The 14,400-nt window shown below is 34.7% G+C and overlaps 6 protein-coding genes across 11 annotated transcripts in view; 3 read left to right on the plus strand and 3 right to left on the minus strand.

Moving 5' to 3' along the window:
- LOC145933027 (rap1 GTPase-activating protein 1) overlaps nucleotides 1-553 on the minus strand; it is a 113,908-nt gene extending 113,355 nt beyond the window's left edge. Inside the window, exon 1 of the mRNA XM_083032396.1 lies at nucleotides 174-553. Coding sequence (XP_082888522.1) covers nucleotides 174-538 — 365 coding nt within the window. The 5' untranslated portion in view covers nucleotides 539-553. The remainder of the gene's footprint in view (nucleotides 1-173) is intronic.
- Nucleotides 554-1,213: 660 nt separating this feature from the next.
- On the minus strand, nucleotides 1,214-4,704 carry Cytc (mitochondrial cytochrome C). Its single transcript, XM_083032412.1, has 4 exons — nucleotides 4,558-4,704; nucleotides 2,815-2,872; nucleotides 2,464-2,605; nucleotides 1,214-1,863 (listed from the first exon to the last, which is right to left on the minus strand). The coding sequence occupies exons 2-4, from the start codon at nucleotides 2,851-2,853 to the stop codon at nucleotides 1,718-1,720; spliced, it is 327 nt and encodes a 108-aa protein (XP_082888538.1). The 5' UTR covers nucleotides 2,854-2,872; nucleotides 4,558-4,704; the 3' UTR covers nucleotides 1,214-1,717.
- Nucleotides 4,705-4,837: 133 nt separating this feature from the next.
- On the minus strand, nucleotides 4,838-8,572 carry LOC145933031 (meiotic nuclear division protein 1 homolog). 2 transcript variants are annotated; one of them, XM_083032408.1, is made up of 6 exons: nucleotides 8,395-8,572; nucleotides 7,102-7,335; nucleotides 6,925-7,030; nucleotides 6,695-6,841; nucleotides 5,272-5,420; nucleotides 4,838-4,962 (listed from the first exon to the last, which is right to left on the minus strand). In XM_083032408.1, exons 2-5 carry the CDS (start codon nucleotides 7,326-7,328, stop codon nucleotides 5,283-5,285), a joined length of 618 nt encoding a protein of 205 aa, XP_082888534.1. In that variant the 5' UTR covers nucleotides 7,329-7,335; nucleotides 8,395-8,572; the 3' UTR covers nucleotides 4,838-4,962; nucleotides 5,272-5,282. The 2 variants fall into 2 exon arrangements, with proteins under 2 accessions (XP_082888534.1, XP_082888535.1); XM_083032409.1 differs by lacking the exons at nucleotides 4,838-4,962; nucleotides 8,395-8,572 and adding an exon at nucleotides 5,086-5,103 and having other exon boundaries at nucleotides 7,102-7,402.
- On the plus strand, nucleotides 5,010-7,577 carry Tfb5 (transcription factor B5). Its single transcript, XM_083032414.1, has 2 exons — nucleotides 5,010-5,218; nucleotides 7,397-7,577. The coding sequence occupies exons 1-2, from the start codon at nucleotides 5,184-5,186 to the stop codon at nucleotides 7,575-7,577; spliced, it is 216 nt and encodes a 71-aa protein (XP_082888540.1). The 5' UTR covers nucleotides 5,010-5,183.
- Nucleotides 7,634-8,821, plus strand: LOC145933032 (zinc finger HIT domain-containing protein 1). Of its 2 annotated transcripts, XM_083032410.1 has the most exons (3): nucleotides 7,634-7,772; nucleotides 7,843-8,057; nucleotides 8,681-8,821. In XM_083032410.1, the coding sequence occupies exons 1-3, from the start codon at nucleotides 7,634-7,636 to the stop codon at nucleotides 8,819-8,821; spliced, it is 495 nt and encodes a 164-aa protein (XP_082888536.1). The 2 variants fall into 2 exon arrangements, with proteins under 2 accessions (XP_082888536.1, XP_082888537.1); XM_083032411.1 differs by lacking the exon at nucleotides 8,681-8,821 and having other exon boundaries at nucleotides 7,843-8,245.
- A 28-nt stretch (nucleotides 8,822-8,849) lies between these two features.
- On the plus strand, nucleotides 8,850-14,102 carry Ipk2 (Inositol phosphate kinase 2). Of its 4 annotated transcripts, none has more exons than XM_083032407.1 (5): nucleotides 8,850-8,981; nucleotides 10,358-10,555; nucleotides 11,227-11,406; nucleotides 11,701-11,961; nucleotides 12,561-14,102. In XM_083032407.1, the coding sequence occupies exons 2-5, from the start codon at nucleotides 10,390-10,392 to the stop codon at nucleotides 13,268-13,270; spliced, it is 1,317 nt and encodes a 438-aa protein (XP_082888533.1). In that variant the 5' UTR covers nucleotides 8,850-8,981; nucleotides 10,358-10,389; the 3' UTR covers nucleotides 13,271-14,102. The 4 variants fall into 4 exon arrangements, with proteins under 4 accessions (XP_082888533.1, XP_082888529.1, XP_082888531.1 ...); XM_083032403.1 differs by having other exon boundaries at nucleotides 8,961-9,098; XM_083032405.1 differs by lacking the exon at nucleotides 8,850-8,981 and adding an exon at nucleotides 9,036-9,169.
- The last annotated feature ends 298 nt before the right edge of the window (nucleotides 14,103-14,400 follow it).

Raw genomic sequence — 14,400 nt, forward strand, 5'->3', positions numbered from 1 at the left:
CTAAGACCATTTGAGATGAAAATATCCACTTTGCATTATAGATAATTATAACTTAGCTAATTGACCACCGAGATAAAATTTTTTTATTAATGTCCAATATATAGGTAAATTATGGTCAATTTATAGCTTAATGCGTCAATTTCGCAAAAATATAAGCAGATGAGCAAACTTACCTATCGGCGAGATACCACATCGAGAAGCAGGGGCTTTTCGGTGTAGACGGACTTTTGGGCGAGCTTGCCGCATTGATGCCGATCGACGATGAAGAGGTCGAGATTCCGCTCTCCGGCGAACGCGGCGAGCGATTCTCCTCGCCGTCCAAGGTTCCCGGTTGCCAGGAGTATCTCATCCCGCGAGGACTGCCGTGGTTAGGACTCGAGCCGCGCGAGCTCGACACGCTCTTCGGACTCTTGAGTCCATTAGAACCGAAGACGCGACTTAATCGTAATCTCAGAGACGTTTTATCTTTGGGCCTTGCGACACGATTGCCATCGATGCTCGAAAGAGCCCGATCGGGCGACTCTGAATTGCTAGTCATAATTTTCCGAGAATGACTTAAAATGCACTTAAATATTTTATGCGAACACTTGTCGGATTAGAAATGAGAATTTATCATTACGTAAATCTATAAAGAATTAAAATATTTTCTCGATACAAGCGAACCGAAACTCGAGTCACAGAAAAAAAAAAAAATTATACGTATTTGAAATAACAATCTACTTCGAATTTTTTTCCTACAAATAATTATCATCGATAAGAATTAAAATCTCAAATTCTGATTATTATTTATGTATTAAATTCAATTCTAACACCACCTAATACAAAATATTCGATTATGTGAATCGCATGCACAACACATTGCATCGGAGCGATGGACTGAGAATAATTGCTATAAAATTTCACCAAGGAATAAAACCCTAAGCGAGCCATAGACTTCCCGTCGATGTTAACCGCATCCTTCCTGTCCAGCTTTTATCAATTTTAAAGTTCCTTAAATATAAAGGAAAGACTAATAATAAGAAAAGGATAAGAGGAAAGTGGTAATGCACGATAAAATTCTCAACTTTCAACGTAGCGGTATTTGTCTAATCTAATCGACGTTTGAAAATCATAACGTATCAGTGATGACTAGGTGTCTCCTAAACCCTCGAGTACCATATTTGCTCTAACCTAATCATTTAAAATAATCTGGCGGACAAAGAGAACACAATAATAAATTTTCAATTGCCTAGTTTGTATTCTGCCTTTGATTTACAGATCTGCACTCGCTGAATGATACAATCAGTTGGTGAGAATAAATAGTCAGGGACACAGGGACAAAATCCCCGGGATGCGCAGGAGTGGTTCAACCAGTCGCATGGCGCGAGAATTAGCGTTCCTGATAATCTCTTCAGTGAAGAAAAAGAGAAGAAGCAGGGTCAGTATTGAAGCTGAACCTGTCATATTAATTTACATACTTGTATCGTAAGTACCTACTTATATCAACAATACAATAACAATTCATTACTATTCGATCAGGTATTGCGAACGCTTTGAATACCATCGAGAGGAGAGTCAATGAGATGAACACGAGTGAGATGACGGATTGTGATGAGATGATAATCGTACTAATATTGCGCCACGTGCCGTGCGTAGCATTTCGCGCGCGCTCGCTCGCGTTCGTCGCGATTTTCACGATCGATGGCATGCACGCGGAAAAGGGGGAGGGGTAGGGCACCTATTTCGTCGCTTGTTCAAGATAAGCAATGAGATCGCCCCGGTCCTGCGGCTTTTTCAATCCGGCAAACACCATTTTCGTGCCGGGAATGTACTTCTTTGGATTTTCCAGGTACTCGAATAACGTATCCTTATTCCAAGTGATACCTGAAAAATAATTTTACGCACGAATTAGATTTGACTGCACAAATAAACATATTTTTATTTTATATTTTTAAGTATAAGATGGTAATTAGAATTATAGAGGTAACAAAGTAGCGAAATTGAATGCTATTTATTGTCTTAGGGCGCGGTCGAGTTGCCACTCTCGAATGCTTTGAACGTTTTCGTTTTCAACGCTTCCATGAAACGGTCGATTAACGTTACTAACGCTATCAACGTTGCCATATCGACCGATCTGAAGCGTTTCCAAACGTTTAAGCGTTTGTCAATTTTGTATTAGTATCTATTATCACGTTAATTCACACTACGTTTTACAATTAGTCCACTAGTACGCAATTAGTGCTCTAGCACACAATTTCCCGCGCTTTGCGAAGATTCAAATAACGCTTCAGCCGTACTACCTCTCCGGCTGCAGCATTGGAAGCAAAATGGAGGGGGATATCTGTGACGTTTCAATGACGTCATTGATACTGCTGGAGTATTTCTAAATGCTAAATCGACCGTACTCGAATCGCTTCGTAGCATTCCTAGTGCCTTCTCGACCGCACCCCTAATTATCGTTTTGATAAGTTACTAAACATGTACCTTTTGCTTTGTTGGCATCAGTATATAGGTAACCCGGAGCTTGACCAGTTTTCCTACCTAGTAGTCCATGTAAATTAGGACCAACTTTGTGCTTGCCACCTGCTTCGACAGTATGGCATTGTGCGCATCTTTGGATGAAAAGCTAGAAAAACAAAATACACAATTTTGCATCAGTAAGTTATCATTTATATATAATTACATACATATATATATATATATTTCATTATCACATTATATTATCATTTACAGAATTATCATTCATTCATTACATTCATTACATTATTGCTAACACATTACGTCATGCTCGCAGAATGTAATTTAATACGAATGTTTAACATGTGTTCTCATTACCTTCTTTCCTTTCTCTGGATCACCTGCCGGAACACCCATATTTGCTTAATTTTCTAATCTGAAAAAAAAATGTTCATTATTTGAAAATTGTGATATTAACAAAATAGAGAAATTTTAATCTTTATCTACTGCTCTCTCTCTCTATATATATTTTATTAAAAATTCATTTGTTTAATGAATGTATATGTAATAAGTAATAATATTAAGAATAAGAATAATATTAATAAATATATATGACAAATATATATAATTTTATTAAATAAAGCTTAAAATTTGAATTAAAAATTAAATTCTCAGAGAACGAGAAGACATCGATGACGATTATAGATATGACGACGTGTCGTTTCGCAAGAGCGATTTCGAAAAATTGGCGCCAGCAAGAGAATATTTTTTTTAATTATAATTTGATGTGCTTTGCCTTGCCAGCACGTACGAAACACACGGGCATTGGTCAATATAGAACGAAAATATACTTTTAAACATATTTCTAATTCAAATATAGATGTATAAGTCTCTTAAATCCTTTAATCTCTCATAAATCTATTTATATTCTAAAAAATATTTTTAAGTTTTGAATTATTTTGTAATAGTTTGTAGGATGAATATAATACATATAATATTATATAATGACAAACTATTATATAATTTTTAAAATACTAAATATATAAAAATATTATATAATATTTATTTCTCTTTCTCTATATCTTAAAATTTATTTATAATAATTTATTATTACATGTATGTTTTAGTTTGTGTTCTTTTATTATGTAAGAGTAAGAAATGCCATTCTTTCGTCATATAATACGTCACAACGTATGACACATCCAGGGAATTTTGAAGACACGTCACAGTCGCGGAATGTTTGATATGCAATCACGCGGTACGCAATTATTATCGAGATTACATTGAACAAACTGCTTTAAATCGAAGAAACAACGTGCTTGCAACACGTGATATCAAACGTAACATTCGTGTCCAAGTTCATTCAAGATCCGAACGAATAAAAAAGATAATGTAAAGAAAAACGCGCTCAAAAAAGAAAAATTATATATATATATATATATATGTATATATATATACATGTGTGAAGAAGATTGAACTTTGAGTCAATTTTATCAGCATCGATTAATTCATATCCGATTCTTGTTCCAAATCATATCTATATAGATAGCAAACTATGATCCCAATTAACACCATTTGACATTAAAGATATTAATAGACAATTGATAGATTGACATCTTTTGAAGTAGAATAACTTCAAACTTGGACCGATCAATCATCAATGGCTGCATTTTCGACCTTCCCCGCGACGACCTTGAGCAAAAGAGTTATATTTCGTACGATGGTAAAAGAACAACTGGTTGGAATATTCTAATGATTCTAACACTGGCTCATGGCCAGGGTTAGGCGCGTTACGTAAATCGCTCTCGTCTCACGCGCTTGCACAAGAATGTCGGGAATGAGAGCGACGAGAGAGAAGAGACACCCGCGCAAAGGTTCTCCGAATTTTCCTTCTACCTCTCGCGAAATCGCGTTTTCGAAATCGTGTCACTTCCGATCACAGTGACTCGATTTCCGGTCTCACAGATCGACTCGGATCATATTTCGCTGACGCGGGAGCGAGCGAACACGTGGTACGTGCCATCGAGAGATTAAGTTGAGATTAATTTGAGAGAGAAAAGACGCTCGTCTATCGTCTATCTTGAAATACGCACTGCGTGAATGCGTCCCTGTTCTACTCACCGAGCGCTCTTGTCACACGGGAAAATTGAAGTTTGTTTGACCGTCGTCCGACCGTGAATACTGGCCGCGATCGATGTAGAGCCACTGTCTGGTTCGCAAGTGTGAACCGAATTCGAGACAATTCCAATGGCAGACTAGCTGACGCAACATCGACGCACGCATTACGAAACGGTCACCGCTAGATGGCCACGAAAAATTGGCTTGTGTATTTTGTATTTATCCTATTTATTCCGATATCACATATTTTTAGTTCTACATATATTGTAAATTAATTATTAGAAATATATATATACTTTTTCTCTTTCTTCTAAAGATCCTCTAATTAAAATATAAGGCAGCTTGTGATTGGTTCGCCACGAGTTTCTCATTTCATCGCTAGTTCGAGGGAAGTTGAAATAGATGGCTCTGAAAATTGTATATATCATTTCATATCGTGTTTCCTTACTAACAAATTTTTTTTATTCTTAGGTCAGGTTACTTAGGTTAGCCGACAAAGATCCAAGAAATCATTCGCGTTTCTACAATGCGCGAGGAAAATATACTGTGCTAAAAATAAAGGAAAATATTAAGAAATCAATAAAACCCGAGAGACCCTTTATTTTTTAAAGAGAAGTCAATCATGAGACATGGTAAATGTCACGAAAGGCATTTTAGTGGAATGGTAAGTTTATTTACATAAAAAAACGATTTGTTAATAATAAATTACAAACTTACAGAACTATGATTTATTCGATGTAATCCAAGTCTTCAGGAATATTAAATTGTTTATTGAGATCCTGTTCCGAAATGCTAAATTTAGTCTTGCACCAGCTCTGTATCGCAAAAATGTTGTCCGTCCATATATTGGCTAGATCTTTGTACCTCTAAAATGTGCAAAATAATAATTTTCTCTTAAATTTCAATAAAATTTAATATTACATATTATATATCTTACTAACAAGGAAAGGTACCCAACTGTCACTCACAGATTTTAATGAAACTTTGCACACTTGTAAAACTATGCAAAATAATAGACACGTATTTTTTTTTATGTGCGGAGAAGCGATTTTAAGGGCAGACTATACCACAAGTAGTAGAGATAAAACAAAAGAAACAATTAATGAATTAAATTCAATATACTAATTGTTATTGAAGAAACTATTATTGTATGCACTGTTAAATTTAATAAAAATTAATTCCAAATAACTTGTTTAACAAGACACTTCATGTACCTTTAAAAATTATTGACCAATAATACTACAAATAAGAAAAAATATGATTTTTGCCACAAAGTACTCACAAAGTATGGGCGTTATATTTAATCAGCCATTTTGTATTTTTAAATTATAATGACAGATTCGAATTCTGCGACCCCGCAAACCCCATAATACCTCAGTTTTCAAAAAAAAAAAATGAATCAAGAATGTATTTATAACGTGAAAACCATCCCATATATACAAGGGGTTGTTTCTGTCCTTAAAATCGCTTCTCCGCACATAAAAAAAAATACGTGTCTATTATTTTGCATAGTTTTACAAGTGCAAAGTTTCATTAAAATCCGTGAGTGACAGTTGGGTACCTTTACTTGTAAGTAGAATACAAGAATGTTAATAGAAATTGACTCTCGATACTAAAGAGAGAAAAAAATTATTAAAAGTAAGAAGGCTCTTAAGCCTAGTCTACAATGGCAGTAAGCAGTATAGAGTAAGCAGTAAGCAGTAAGCAGTATGAAATGGGAATTGCCCATTTCGTTACTCCCGTCTTTACATCCACTAAAAACAGTATACAATGGCAATAACAAGGCTGTAGGAATAGAGAGTATACTGTTTTTAGTGGATGTAAAGACCGGGAGTAACGAAATGGGCAATTCCCATTTCATACTGCTTACTGCTTACTGCTTACTCTATACTGCTTACTGCCATTGTAGACTAGGCTTTAAGCCTTAAAATTTTAATTTATATTTAAAAATAAGAAATTATGAATTTTATTAATAAAATATATTTGATGTAATACATAATTTTATTGAAATCTGTAAGTATTATTTTACTTTTTTGCACATTTATGTAAATTACATTTATAAAAAAAAATTATTCCTATATTATACTATTCTGTTAGATTTATTTCAATTTATTAAATTTATTTTAATGCTTGACCATACCTGTGCTTTCTCTTTTATCTCTGTAATTGCTTCTGGATTAACAACGCTGAATTTAGCAATTTGATTCTTAATTTCTTGTTCCTTTTTCCTTAATTGTTCCACTTCTTCTAATAAATTTCTCTTCTCCTCAGTATCCTTTTTAATTTCCTGTATAGATATATAATAAATGATTGAGAAAAATATTAGACGAGTTTAATAAATTAAATATATAATTTTGATTTTTATGTTACCTTCTCTTTCTGTATCTCTTCTTTTAGCTTTTGAAGTTTAAATTCTGCTTCTACTATCTTTTTGCTCGTTTCGGCTATTTTACATTCTGTTGCAGCAATAGATTCTCTGTAAAGTATTATTTCTCAAGTATTTTCTTTCCTGTGGTTTAGCGATATATAATTGTCACTGAATATTACCCTGGAAATTTCCAAAAATATATGGTAGTTCCAATTTTGTTGGATTGTACTAAACCATCGTCCACTAATGCTTGTAGTACATCTTGAACAGATTGCACCACAATATTCTTTTCCTTTGATGCAATTTTTTCAAGTTCCTTTAACGTAAAGAATTCCTTTTTTTCGTGAAATATTTGTATCATTCTTAAACGCTTCTCATCGAGAGAAACTCCTTTTCTCCTCGACATTTTCTATCTGTATATTTAAAATATTGCAAAGATCATTAAATGATTAAACAAAATTGTGTGATATTTAGTGATGCGGCTATGAAACAGTTTCTTCTACATTTGGACGAAACATCTGCACTGGGAAGAAAGTTTATAATTCAAGATCTGGACGAAAGACATCTATTTATATCTGCCGATATATTAGAGACTCTGCAAGCAAAAGTGGATGATCTAATGGATCAGATATCATTCCCATTGGCGGAAAAATAAATATAAACAAAGATATAATTTGCTTTGTAAAATTTGTAATGCTGTAAACTAAAAGAATGGCTCGAGAATCTGGTAGAATAAAGGATGCGTTTCAAAAGAGAGTCCTCGACGATGCTGCGCGTAAACGTAGGCAAAAGAAGGCTTTGGAAGCACTGGAGCAAGATAATTTTCACGATGACCCACATGCTGATTTAGGTATGCCATAAAAAATACACCTATCTCAAATATCTTCTGAATAATGTTATAATTGATTTTCTTATTTCAGTGATGAGCAAGAAAGTACCAAAATTTCAAGAAACATTAGACAATAGAGGTGGCAGCAGAAAAAAGAAAACACGCTCTGCGGAATATTACAAGCAACGCTTTCGCAAAACTTTTGCTCAGCTTGTCGAGGAAGATCTCAATATAAATCCTAATCCACCGAATTATACCTGTGCTCAGGCACCACCATCTCGATTTCCCGAGAGGCATTTTTGCGCAGTATGTGGTTTTCCCAGTAATTATACGTGCATACCTTGCGGTGCTAAATATTGTTGCATAAAGTGTCTAGGTACTCACCTAGATACGAGATGTATGAAATGGACAGTTTAAGAATTGGCTTTATTTTTTTATTTTTAGAATAAAATAAATGTACCTCAAAATCTATAATATATTTCTATCAACACTTACTAAGTTGCTTGAAAGAATTTTAAATGCATAATGATGCGTTGACATAATGAAATTTTGATGAAATATAATTGATGAAAATATTAATAAAATATAACAATTTGTAACGGTGAAAAAAATCCATAAATTTTAAATTTAAGATTTGACATACCTCTAATATTCAAACTATGAAAATAATTCGAAGTAATAAATATGCAATTTGTTTATTCCGTCGAGAAATGCACAACATACGATAAATATTATTCAATCACATGAAATAACTCGTCTAAATAATCTTGTACGAACGTTTATAATTTAACAGAAATTTGAATACTGTATTTAATAATGACAGCTGTAGTCCAAGTATGACATGTATTTTTACATTCGAACTTTTCATAACAGAGCTCTTTTGAGTTGCACTTTTTGTACTGAATTTCTTTGTTCTTTTTTCTTTCAAGGCCTGCTCGGTTGACCAATCGGACGGCAGAAACAAAAATTTCTTTCGGAACACAACAGAGTCGCGCTTTCTGATTGGTGATTCCTCCATTCGCCATGTCGAGCTTCTAGCGAAACAGATGACGTTTTGCTACTCGGCATAGCATATCTATCTGTAGTGTTACGTTTATGGTCTACGCTGTGTACGTAGCAGAGCGCTCTGACGGCGGTGAAAGCACATATAACGGAATGGTATCGCGACGAGGGCGGACGGACGCAAACGCAACGGAAACTTTGGCAAACGTAGTCGATCTAGCGTGAACGGTATTTTTCCTTATCGGAGAGAAGATACGCCCTATTGTCTATGTGTGATCGCCGTGCATTTTCGCGTCATCATCGCCATCGTTGTATAGGTTATAATAACGCGCGCGTAAGATCGGGGTAATAACCGAGTCTAAGTTAAAGAGAGAAAGAGAGAGAGAGACAGAGAAAGAAAGAAAGAAAATATATGTGTACGGTTAACATATCGATCTTTTGTTATTTTCATGCGGAACGAACACGCGAACGAGTAGAGTGACAGAACGAGAGTGAGAGAGTGAGAGAGAGAGAGAGAGAGAGAGAGAGAGAGAGAGAGAGAGAGAGAGAACGAAAGAGGGATAGAGAGCGACAGAGAAAGGAGCACAGTGAGGTTAGGAGCAATTTCTTTTTTCTTTTATAAAGCAGCCAAGACTCCGAGGTTCGCGCGATTCTTCTGAAAAACTTGAAGACATCCGACGAGCTTCTCTCGTAATATTCGCGATAAGCCGAGGCTTATCTCGCGATATTAATCTCGGATTACCCAGCGAATTATCATCACTCGCAATCTATCGCATTTCATATATCAACAATTCGACTCGTCGAGAATTGCTTTTCATCGGAAAAACGTAAACTTTATTATGGAGTCTCGCCGGCAAAAAGCGCGAAAATTAAACCGGCGTCGTCTTCAAACGCGAAATAAAAAATATATTTATAATATATATATTAAACATATTTTATTTTATATATATAAAATAGAATTTTGAAAAACGATGAAAGGCAAAGCGCATTCGCGATGGGATCTACGACACAAAGCACGATATCCGACAATGAGATTCATTGTGCGAATTTCCTTCATTGTTGTTTGATTCACCGATATCGTTATATCTTCGCGATAATTGCCGTGGTTGCGCAAAGTTTACTAGGATAAGAAGCCGGATAATAGATAAAGAGATAACAGAAAGATAGAAGAAAAAGAATAAATTCGCAGAAGAGATTAAACGAAGGATTAAAGAGAGCAGCCGCTCCGAATTGCGACGCGGTGAAAATTTCGCGCGAAAGTGTATATATTCGGATACGCTGATAAAATCTATAATAATTGAAACCGCGTTAAAACTTCCACATAAATGTAATATACATATTTTCCATGTAACATACACGCGATAAAAGACTTACATCGACCTCTTTGCGTTTCTTTCTCTTTTTCTCTCTCTTTCTCTCTCTTTCTCTCTCTACATCGCCAAACAATAGGTCACGGGAAAAAATATAAATATTAAAATAACGTGTTGACAGACTTAGGAATGTCATAGATTATTTTCGCATATTTATTTTGTTGTCGGAATAGGCGCGTTTAACGAAAGTGCCCCGACGTGATCTACGAGAAACGCGCGACTGTTTAATTGCAGAGGTAATTGTTGCCGCACATCAGCTATTAATTATGACGACCGTAGAATCAGATGAGGATCATCTCGATAAACTGCCACACGTGGAATGGGACAGAACGACCTCCGGATCACCCGGCTGCTGTACGTTTTCCGACGGACTGAACCCTCTGAAATGTCAGATGGCCGGTCATCCCTTTGATGGTGATAGGTACACTATTGGTAAGCAAGTAATCGAATGAAATTTTTATTTAAAATTATATAATAAATCAATATAATATATTCTTTTGAAGGAAGGAGAAAGAAAACTGATATATTATTATATTGACGTGCAAAGTTTAAAATTTATGATAGTTTCTAAAATTAATACAGGTCGTTAAAAGTGTGTTTTTAAGAATATAAATTTCTAAATAAAATTTTTTTTTCAATATGTTAAAATTTAAATTTAAAATTTCCATTTAGAATTTGAAATATAATAAATAAAAATATATTTCCCTCTTTTATAGAAATATACGTAAAATAATAGGAAATAAATATGCATGTTATGTAAAATAATGTTTGAAAATTTAATGAAAATTCAGAGATTTTTCAGAACATTGGCGTCAACTGTTTTATTTACTCTTGATTAGATACTACGCTAGCGATTGTTCGATTCTAATTTCTTATCTCGCGTGTATTTTTCTACACGCTACGTTGAAAAATGTAATATTAAAGTCGATCTATTCTCCTATATATTACTTTTAACCCACTTGAAAAAAATCTAGATATCAAGAGAAAGATACATTAATATTTTATATCAGCTGAATTGTAATTGCAAATACATTTATCGATAGTATATGTACCTGTGTATGTTTGTTAGATAAATTTACAAAGGATTATGGATGCTTTTACAGGCATGTTGGTATGCAGACGGACTGGATATGTACTAAAACCGGCGACCAAAGCGATCCTCGGGGAAAGAGAAATTGCATTCTACGAGAACCTGAAGAATTCCCACGATTCCACGATAGTGCAACTAAAAAAATTCGTTCCATGTTATTTTGGCACGACGGAACTACGAGTCTTTAACAAACGTAAGGACTTTTTTACACTCGAAACACAATGCGATATCATTGTTAATTAAGCTGTTGATTAAAATGAAATAACTTTAGCTCTTTCTCTCTCAAAGTTTTTTTTATATAATTTATGTAATGTAAATATCATAAAACTTATATACGCGCATATACAATACGCACCAACTTTAATTACAATAGAAGAATCAATTAAAATTTACTGTTTTAAATATAATATTAATTGATTACTCATATTTTTTTATCTTGATATCTAAGGCATTCGATTGTGTTACTAATTAGTTTGTTTGATGACAGGTACGAAGTTTCTCAAGCTTAGGGATATCACGGAGGGCATGGCAGAGCCATGTGTGATGGATATCAAGATTGGCCGTCGCACGTGGGATCCTTTAGCCACGCCAGAGAAGAGGGCAACGGAAGAACTCAAGTATGCCGAATCGAAGCGTGCTTATGGTTTTTGTATAACCGGTTTTCAAGTATATTGTCTCTCCACTGGACGATTAAAAAAATTTGACAGAGATTATGGCAAGAAACTTGATGCCAAGGGCGTCGTAGAAGGTATCTGCTTTAGAGTTTTAGGAGACATACAAAGTCGATAAGAAAAAAAAAAGAATAACTGTCACCCGATGCAAATGAATCCAAGATTTACGAATACTAAAAGTCTATTTCAGGACGTAGGGAGTAGTGAGTTTTCTCTTAAATAACCGAGATAGCACGTTGTCCGCCTCCGATTCGAGTATGGCTAAAGCTAAGTCCCTTAACTCACTGGTGATCGATCGGAAATCAAAATTTGTGTACTTTTCAATTTGAAAGTACCAATGAAACGAATTTTAACTCTGGAACCTTGATAGGAACTATTAGCAATTCCGTTATACTTATTATTCCGTTGTATCTTCTTAAAAATTTGACACAATTGCGCGCATTCTGTTTTTTCATACATTGTATAATTCCTGTTATTGTATGTTAAATTATATTATTATCAAATGATAATAATTCCATGTCAACGTTCCAGAATTAATAACAAATTAGACGTTAGCTTGGGCGCATTAACAAAATGAAAAATCTTTGCGACATGTTTTATGATTTAGTGATAAGACTTTGTTAAGTTTTATATCTTTTAAAACCGCGTTAAAAGTCTTCTTCTTGTCCTCTCGCAGCACTGAAAACTTTCTTGAACATAACACCTGAGAGGCCAGCCTGTCGGCAGTTGATCTTCGAACTCCTGTCATTCCTGGGGAAAATCATGCTGTTCTTCCGCATACAGCACAAGTATCGCTTCTACTCCAGTTCACTCCTGGTCGCCTACGACGCTCGAAAATTACGACAGTGTTGTCATTTTGATAACGAAGATTCCAACAATCAGATGGATTCCAGAGCTAAGTCTGCCTTATCTCCGTCGACGAGTCATACCACTTCAGACATAAATGTATCCGAGCAAGTCACGTTGACCACCGCGTCTATTTCCAATGCGAGGAAAAGAAATTTGATAGAGGAACAGACAAGTAGACCAATACCTAAACGGAGTCTCAGCGAACCTGTATCGATAGTGCGCGAGCAGATATTGAATCGGAGCGAATTTTATAATCCAGATTCCAAGATAGACCGTCTGTGTCGTTCCTACCCGAGCCAACTCTCGCTTCCATGCACGAATAACGTCACGCTTAAGGATATTAGCAATATAGAAAACAAGTGCAATTGGGTCAGAGTGAACATGATCGATTTTACGCATGTCTTCCCTGCGGACGACTCCAATTTGGATATAAATTATTTGGAAGGTATTGAGAACTTGATCAAGCTTTTAAGTACGTTCCTCAAACATGTTCGAAAATGTGAGCAAGACAACTCGTGCGCAACTATCGCGCAATAAAGTTTCCTTATTAAAGGATGATGTATTATTCATGATGATGTTCCCGGAAGAGTGAACGGAGAAAATTAATTCAGCTGAGAGAGTAGAATTGACGATGTGTCGGCCTTATTATCGGACGATGGAGAACAGAATAATCAATAGTGTCAAGATTTCTGACAATGACAATCGTCAGGCTGAGAGAGGACGCTGTTCACCAAAGAAAGCTACTGGAGCTTTCGGAAAAGAGGTAACGAAATCTAAAGAAACATGAGAGTTTATCGAATATGAACGAATAAAATGTTCAGAAGACCACAATTTTATATGAACTTGCGGCGACGTTGTTTCTCGAATGTCGGATTTAGCCAATTATTCAATACAGAGTCAAATAACGTAAACGAGGACTTTTTCGCCAAATTTTAAGAAGCAGAAACTCTAACCCAATCAGACATACAATTCGAAATTCTGAACGGATTCCAAAGAGTTCTCTAGAGTATAATAATTAAGACTTTTATACCTTTGCCAAAAAAACTAACACATTGTATATAAAGTATTTAAGAATTTCATACACAAATTTCTCCGTTTGTCGTATATATGAAAAAATTTGATTTTAAAAATTCAGAGCCGAACATGGTAGAGAAATAGAGTATATCTCATCGTTCAAGTTCATACTACGACGACAATAAGTCGCACTTTGTAAACACCGTACTGCGATGGCAAAAGATTCCCTAAAAATGACTTATCTTTACTATTGATTTTGTCATGTCACAGATATTTATATTGTACGAATTACGTGAAAATGCAGAAGTTATTGTAAGTATAACATCAGCAATAAATCATTACGATCTAAAGCGAATGAGTTATTGAACAGCGCTTCTATTGATTTTCGCGATAATAAAATAAAATCTTTCTAAGACAATAAGGAATTCTTCTTAGGTACTTTACATAAAAAATATTACAATCATTACTAATTACTTTACAATTTGATATAATCTATATATAAGCGACATTATGCGATTACTTTCTCCAAAGATAAATTAATCACTAATAATTACATTGTTATGATTTTGTCAATATAAAATGATTATCTACCGTCCTCTTAAAAATCACAAAACGATAATTATCTCGATAATAATTTCTGATAATGTTAATTA

Source organism: Prenolepis imparis, unplaced genomic scaffold, assembly GCF_030444845.1.
Source record: "Prenolepis imparis isolate NDT839.2.m4 unplaced genomic scaffold, iyPreImpa1.0 SCAF_2, whole genome shotgun sequence".
Taxonomy (NCBI): Eukaryota; Metazoa; Arthropoda; class Insecta; order Hymenoptera; family Formicidae; genus Prenolepis; species Prenolepis imparis.